Source organism: Symsagittifera roscoffensis, chromosome 4 (assembly GCF_963678635.1).
Source record: "Symsagittifera roscoffensis chromosome 4, txSymRosc1.1, whole genome shotgun sequence".
Lineage (NCBI taxonomy): Eukaryota > Metazoa > Xenacoelomorpha > Acoela > Convolutidae > Symsagittifera > Symsagittifera roscoffensis.
In genome coordinates this window covers 9,342,582-9,350,951 of record NC_087065.1, presented here as the reverse complement: position 1 = coordinate 9,350,951, position 8,370 = coordinate 9,342,582, and the positions used below count along the sequence as shown (strand labels likewise).

General features: G+C 35.3%; 1 protein-coding gene across 1 annotated transcript in view; it reads right to left on the bottom strand.

The window, feature by feature from the left end:
- Positions 1 to 250: 250 nt before the first annotated feature.
- The window catches only part of LOC134844037 (phosphatidylinositol 4,5-bisphosphate 3-kinase catalytic subunit delta isoform-like), a 33,177-nt gene continuing 25,057 nt past the window's right edge, over positions 251 to 8,370 (bottom strand). Inside the window, exons 9-15 of the mRNA XM_063860491.1 lie at positions 7,947 to 8,126; positions 7,207 to 7,534; positions 3,511 to 3,722; positions 2,083 to 2,204; positions 1,607 to 1,802; positions 691 to 1,025; positions 251 to 505 (exon numbers count right to left, since the gene is read on the bottom strand). Of these exons, the coding sequence (XP_063716561.1) occupies positions 783 to 1,025; positions 1,607 to 1,802; positions 2,083 to 2,204; positions 3,511 to 3,722; positions 7,207 to 7,534; positions 7,947 to 8,126 (1,281 nt within the window). The 3' untranslated portion in view covers positions 251 to 505; positions 691 to 782. The remainder of the gene's footprint in view (positions 506 to 690; positions 1,026 to 1,606; positions 1,803 to 2,082; positions 2,205 to 3,510; positions 3,723 to 7,206; positions 7,535 to 7,946; positions 8,127 to 8,370) is intronic.

The window sequence follows — 8,370 nt, the reverse complement described above, 5'->3', positions numbered from 1 at the left end:
AAAAGTTTATTATAAAAATATTGTACAAAATTAATCTTTTCATCGAATCAACTAATATCAGAAGTTCAAATTGAAAATTAAAATTAAATCATCGAATACTTAAGTAAAATTTAGCAAAAATCTGCAAAGAAATTGAACAAAATGACTTGAGAGACTTCAGAGTTTGAATTTGCACTAGCAAAAAAACACTGATGACCACTAATAGAACTGAAACTAATTCAAAAACCATAAGTTTGACCAAATTAAAAAAAACATGGATGATTCGTGCATAATTATCATTTCAATACATTCTGCAGTCACCAGTATTAATTACAATGGCACTAGGAGGTACATAAATATCAAAAAAGAGAATCTGTCAAAAACAACGAATAGATAAATTAAAGAATTTAGTTTCAAAAAGCAAGTTTCATGTCATGGTCTCATAGCACACAAAGCTTTCTGTCAGCTCATCAAAAACATCTGCTCTGAGCTCTCGTCAAATCTGGTCACCGTTTTATCTGTTCACCTAAGACACAGAAACCAAATTTGGACATTTTAAAAGTTTTTTAGGCAAAATGTAATTTTCAAAAACTGCTCGATACAATCATAAAACATGATGATAAAAAATCCTTAATTTTAAAGTATTCATTGACGTTTCAATTCAATGATCAAAACTTCTCACGGAGCCAATGTAAGCGTGAACTAACAAACCTTCATTAAGGACTCTGCTCTTAAATTTCTTCGAAAGTAGGGTACACTTTAGGGTAGACACGTGAGGGTTTGGTGGTCCAAATAGGGTGATGTCACCTCCAGTTTTTGTTGTTGTGGAATGCCCAGTTGACATTTGTAGTCCAGGAACTCTTGATGGACTCGTTGATCTTCTGGACGAACTTCCTCTCCGCCTCCTCGGCACTGTCGCCCACGAACAGTGTCTCCCTCGCGTAGTTCACATCCGAGAGACTCTTCAACTCAGGCATGCCTGCATTCTTCATGGCGTAGAGCATGTTGCACACCATGTCAACATTGTCACGCAGCACCAGAAATGCCTGAATAACATTTGTCAATTCAAACTTAACGTTAACGTTTAAAGTCATTAACGCTTTAAAAGTCATTAACGTTTTTTCGCACTATTTCCGGTTTCCTAATTGGATAGCGCAATTTTCCTAACTTTTAGTAAATTTACTTGTTTTGAACTCAAAAAGTACATATTACTTAAATGCATTCATGAATGAAATAATATGTATGATGTATGTTAAAAGATCATTTCAAAACTCATTTTAATAGCATCATCAAGATCTATTTACGATTGAGTATTTCAAAAGAAAAAGAACATATGACGAAATTTTATTTTGACTTTCTTTCACTCTTTCATGATTGACGACACGTTTATGAATAAAATAACTTTCTTCGTGAGAAAAATGACTCAATAGCTTATTGGTGAGGCAGATTAACTTGAAGTGGAATTACAAAAGAAACCAAAATGAAACCGAAAAAAAAAACTCGAGCGTGAACAAATTTTGAAAAGTGTGTCGTAAAAAAAACTTAATTAAAACCACAAGAGTTCATTAACACTTGAAAATGATGATGACTATGATGAGGACAAGTTGTCTTGCATGTGATGACTTACCTTAATGCACAGATTTTGGAAGGACTTGAAGTTCTCTCTGTAGGAGGGGTTCTGGTCATTGGACTCGAAGTCGCGGTTGATGATGTACATGAAGGAGGCGGGCAGAATGAGAGGCACCCGCTCCCGGTTGATGCCAAACTTCTGCTTCTTCCGACCCAGAATGTGGCCAAAGTCTATGTGAAACAGTCTGCCAGACCTATAACCCATTATAGATGCAATATTTTACTATTTACTTTATTATAAAGAAAAGAAGTTAGATGAATAAGAGTCACATGTCATTCACTTACTATTTGGTTGTTGAAATAAATCAACAAAGAAAAATCGTGGTAATTTGGTTCCTTCTATTGTCTTAAGGACGCAACGTTCAAGGCCTCAGTGTTCGATCCACTTTACATGAAACTAGCAAAGGGGTTGTCCTGGAAGAATTAGTTGAGCATGCTTTTGTAAACATATAAGACAGTAAAACATATTATTACCTGTGTACCATGATGTTGTCATTGTGTCTGTCTCCAATTCCTAAGACATAGCTGGCCACACATGAGCCGGCACACGAAAACACGAACTCCTCCACCGCTTTCTTAACCACGTCTTCAGGCAACTAAACACAAACATCATCCTTTGAAATAGTGGGATCTTTTGCACTATCGCCCCTGCACATATGAAGAACAAGTTTCATCACATATACACAATGTTAAATTATTTTTTAATTTTCAAATGGGGGAGGGGATAGAAAGCTCCGGTCCATTTACCAACAAGAAAAAAGAAAGTATAGCAGCTCCTAGTCTCAAACATAGCCAACAGACAGAAGGAAAAAAATTCAAAAAACGCAAGTAAACAGAAAACATGGCCAACAGACAGTTGGAAAAGAGTCAATGAACGCCAGTAAAATGACAAAGACTTTCGAAGTTCAAAGAAAAAACTTTCGACTTTCAACTTTCGGTTAAGACCTTAAAGCTCTTTGAGTTTCTAGAACAATTTATAGTTGATACTTTTGTGATAAAATTAAACCAAATTTGATAAAAAACGGTTTCAATAGGTAAAGTTTTTAATTCGCTTTTTGAAACGAAATCGATAACGTTTTTTTGTGACCTTTACCCTTTCGCTGTTCGATTGTGGAGTTTGCCTTCCTTTTAACAAACGAAATGAACTGAGCTTCAAAAAATCAAAAGTCAATCGAACCGCGAAAAAATAAAATTGAGCGTGAACTATATATATTTATGACTTAATGATTTAATGATATTTTAAATTAGATTGCGATTATTACAATTATATTTATGTGTTCCTGTTTCTGCTATGACCGACTGCAGCTTAGAATGATTTGAAAACCTCAGAAAACCTTACTGAAAAGTGCAAAATGAACACAAAGGTCATAGCCAACAGACAGTTGGAAAAGAGTCAATGAACGCAAGAGAAAAGGAAAAAATACTGAATTGTTTTTGATACAACCTAAACTTGCGAAACTCGAAGTAAAAAAAGGGGCTGCAATGCTCTTTGAATTTCTTGCTCAATAGTTTATGAGAGCATTTTCTTTGTAAAATTCACTCAATTTGAAAAATTGGATCAATTGGTGAAGTTTTTATTCCACTGGGATATCTGAAAACTAGAAAACTCCGAAACCAAGTCGACCTTTTTGTCCCGTGATTTTTACTTTTTTTTTGCTGTTCGATAGTGTAATTTGCCTTCTTTTTAATAAAGGAGACGAACTGAAGTTAAAAAAAAAAATCAGTCGAACCACGAAAAATCAAATTTGAGCGTGAATAAATATAAAACTTTTTCCTGAAAGAAAAACTTTTAAAATAATCTTCACGACCTATGTAGGAGCCTTCACTGCGTTCATCGCTTCTTTATGAACTAACAAATCCAAATTTCATCAGTACAGAATAAAAAAGTTGAAGTATACTCACTGGTTTATTAGCATTGTGTATATCTGAGGCTAGCCACAAGTATATGGCATCCTTGCTCCATGCTGCCGACACAGCTCCGAAAGCCTTCTTCTTCTCCTCGTTGTACCACTTCTGGATCTTGCTAATTGTACTGGCACTCTGCACCATCTCAATCAGACCACTGTCCACTTCTGCAGCCAAACATTTGTAGGATAGAAGACGCAAGTCTAGGTCTACCACAAACAGACATACATAACAATTTAAATCGTACTATATTTCCGTTTCGAATCATCGAAAAAATCTAGAGATTGAGGGTCATTCTTGAGTTCAACAAAAAAATTCGACGTAAAAATCTATCGAAACATTAAAGGATTTGGAACACCTGAAACTTATACCAATCCTCAGAATAAAATTTGACGCTCAATTAATATCAACAGGCACGGAAATGTCCATTAAAAAATCACAATGTGAGTGTGCCTTCACCTGAAAACCCATCCATGTCAGTCATCTTTACAATCTAAATAGTTCCGTCGTTATAATGAATTTTGTTAACGAAATCAATAAGTGTCTTAGCAAAATGCGTGCGGGATTTGGGCTCTTTTCCAGTTCCCCGCTCCCCTTCAAATTCAATTTTGAAAAGTCTATTTAACGTTGTCATAATGCAATGAAATTAGGCGTGGTGAACAAATCGACAACTGTGAACAGATTTGTTCTTTATACTTTACAGCGTAATATCACGCATTTAGCCGTAATAACACTTAAAACAAACTTAAAATTCGGTATTTTGAAAGGGGGAACTGGAAAAGAGCCGAAATTTGGTAAATATACATCTTAAGGCGGTATAAAAATTATCGTTAATCGCGCGGTTATTTTATTGAAACCCCCCTTATTGGAATATTTAATGGCGCGTGCTATTTTATTGAATTCCTTATTGGAATATTTTTGTTCAAAACAAACAATTTCGACAATTTAAATCGCCGATAAACTGGGGAGTAAAATTTTGCTTCCTAAGACAAAAGTTGTCGTGAATTACTTTTGAAAAACAGCATATATCCTGCAGAAAAAATCATCACAAAATTTTTTGGCTGATAAGTTTTGATCTGTTCACTGAAAATCCTATAAATAAACAAAATAAGAAAAAAATCATGATGCAAAAATAAAACATGTCGATAAACAATAGATCGAAAAAAGTGAGTACTGGACAGTTTCATGGAAATTACTCATCAGAAGTTTCGATTGCTAGAACCTGTGCCAAGGTATGGAAATTTTGCCAAACCCAAAAACCTGAGAATGGTCAATAAGAAATCAAAGTATACGCAGATACGAGGAGGAGCAGACAGACAATAAGTTGGAGACAGACAATAAGACGGAAGCAACTAAGTCGGAGAATTTATTTTTTAATTCGAAAAACAAAATTCAAAAAATTGTCGCGAATGATCTTCAATTTGAAGAAAATATAACAAAAAAAACAGCATCACCGTAATTAAACCAGCATTAAAAACCATTTGCCTAATGGTAACTAAGCCGACAAAACTTACGAAGAAAACAGTTGAGCCGAAAATAAAACGATGTTATATATCTTAAGTCTAGTTCTTTGTAATAAACAAAAAAAATATCATTTATTGCAAATTAAATAACGCAAAAGGAAGTAAATCAGTCACAATAGCAAAAATCGATACGGTTAAGTTGAAAAAAAAATTATTACTATACAAAATCAAACGACAAAACGACTTTCAATCATAGTTAGACTCGCGTCAATAAGTTTCAGAAAAAATTTCCATTCATTAAAAAAACAAGCTTCGGCGGGAACTCTAACCCTAGATCTTATGTTCCAAAGGCGCAGGCTTACCTCTGGACTAAATTGGAAGGGACCTGAGAGATGTTGAAGATCTGTATTAAATCAAGGTACAGATACATGCATACTTACATACATAATTATTAAATACATGATAGAAAATGAAACAAGACATGGTCGGGATTCGAGTCTGAGACCTGTCGCCTGTGCAAAAACAATTTACAACAAAAAACCTCTAGTTATCGATTACAAGTAACTTGGTCTCACGAGTGAAAAAACCGATATTTACTACATTCAAATGAGCAAGTACCAGTTAAAAAAAATTGGGTGTTTTAAATCATATGTATATATATATATAACTTTTATATTTAATCATTCTAATACTGTTTAGAATCCAGCCTGACTGGACTCAATCTTGCTTGTTGATTTGTAAACTTATATCAAAAAAACATATGTTCTTTAACCTCCGGTTTATGTTATTAAATTTAGATGATTGTCAACAAAAATTGAGTGAAAAAGATTACGGCGTAGTGTGTTGTTTATTGCACAAGGATGACTACCTCAAAAAAATTAAGGTAGGCCAAGTGTGTTACCGAATCAAAGCTTAAGCCGTCATTCGGAACTCAAAAATAAATTTAGAAAAATTTTTGTCGGGAAAAACCAATTTGATTTTTTATTTCGGACCTTTTCCAGCGGGGAGTGAACAAAGCTATGCACTCCCAAAAGTTTCCCTCAAATACCAAGCGGTTTTATCTTAATATACTTAGGACAATTCTATCTACCTTTGATTTCGATTCCAAAAGGACACAAGAAATCATAAAACCAAATTATGCATAAATTATTGAGTTGAAAAATTTCTGGAGCCATTATTATTGTACTGTAGTTTGAATTAGCTTTACTGTACCTTTATTCAGTTCATTTGATTAATTAAAAAAGCACCAACTGTGTTCACTTAATATTAATCGAATGTCAAAGCACATGCTATCAAAAGCCGTAAGTTTGCCATCAACTGATTGGGTGCCACCAACTGATTGGGTGCCATCAACTGATTGGGTGCCACCAACTGACTTCTTTTTTAAAAAAACTTCAACTTCCGCTTATTTGATAAAATAAACACAATTTGAGAAATTTGGATCAAAATAAATTTGATCAATTGGCTCAAAATAAATTCGGCTGAAAATTAATTTATATTTTCGAAACTAGAAATCGATCGCGTTTTCATGACATTTACACTTTTGCTGTTTGATCTCGCTTTCCCTTGAACAAAGGAAATGAACTGAATTTAAGAAGAAATCAAAATTCAAACCGCTGAAAATCAAATTTTGAGCGTAGAGAAATTTTCAGACTTTCCTGAAAAAGCCAAGAAAAGAAGCAAAATCAAAAATTAATCAATTTTGAAAAATAAATGCCCTCGACGCCAATCATACTTCAGTCCTCGATCATTCAAGTCAACCGCCATACACGACTGACACTTGAAGCACCGAAATACTAGCCACTGATCAAGCTGAGAAAAAATTCTATTGAACTGTCAATGCCGTGCAGCAAAATTTGCACTAAAAGGCTAGAAATTGAGCCGATGAAAAAAAATTATACAACTCCTTTTACAAATTTGCTGTTCAATAGTGGACCTTCACTTCCCTTGAACAAAGAAATAAATTGAAACTTGAAAAATCAAAAGCCAAACCAACCCGCGAAAACTCAAATTTGAGTGTGAACAAATTTTTCGACTTTTTCCTTGAAAAAAACTAAAAACACACCACCAAGTAGCTATGAAAGAGTATATTCTGAATTTTATTTCCAATCTTGTTTCATCTTTGCACCAGTCAGCCTTCTTTAAACGCAAATATCGTGACACTACTTTTTCAATCAATCGAACTGAAATATAAACTTTTGACAAGTTGTGCTGTGACTTGTTTTCTCACCGTGCTTTAGCCACAACGAGTTGAAGCAGGAGAACATCTGCAGTATGAGCACATCTTGTCTTAGATCATCGCCCACTTTGAACATGAGTTCAAAGCACATGCCACTGCTGCTGCTGCTTCCCCCTCCCCCTACAAGTGTAGACATGGACCCCCTGCCACTATCCCCATTCCATGACACAAGCGAAGCGGACGATGAGAGTCTGCTATTGCTACTGTTGTTGTTTATTTGTTTATTCAGACTGTTGTTGTTGTTTTGCTGCTGCAGTGCACTAACACTTTCTTCCACGTGGTACACTAACCGAATTGGTTTCATCTTGCTCTTCATGCACTAAAAAGCACAGAATTTTCATTTTTCAGTACGCAGTGACTTATAGGCATGTCTAATATAGACTGTGCACTACGCATACGAAGTCCAGCGTACAATTATTTGAAATGATCCGGGACTCAGGCTTCGTTAGTTCCAAGCACTAAGCAACTGCAATCCAAATTACGTGGGGGATGGCAATCTCTATTTGCTGTACAAAACTTTTTATGGCCAAATTTAACAGCCAGTTCGAAACATAAACTGAAACAGCGACTTTTGATCAGAAATTACCCAAATCCAGTTGAAACCAAAAAGATGTTCAGTTTAGACAACTGTTCTAAGTAACTGTTCTAAGATAACTGAAAATACATAGAATAATTTTTATGTTTTTTAAACCCGATTAGGATAAGGAAAGAGTGAAATTTGCGGTGCTCACTTTGCACTCAGTGGGCTGTAGTAAAGAGAGGAACTTGGAGGGGCAGAGTGGACAGAGGAAGTGTTGCAGCACGGGACTGTTGGCCTGGAGGAACTCCTGCAGGATGAACGACTGTTTCTCCACCGACGCATTCTCCAACTTCTTCAGCTTACCACCTATGTCCTTCAACTTCTCCATCACCTAACAGTACACACAACAAAACACAAGTTAACACCAGGACTGTTCATTGATGAAGTGCTTACGCAGCGACGAACGACTCAATAGTAGTAATTAAGCCAACTTAACTCTTCGACATTTCTGATAACTCAGTACAACAAACCAATCATAACACTTGCGAGAACACGACCAAAAAGCAGCTCTATCAAGTGAAATAAGAAAAAGTAGAACTAAGCCTCGAATTAGCAAAAAATCGGCTACGTGTGGG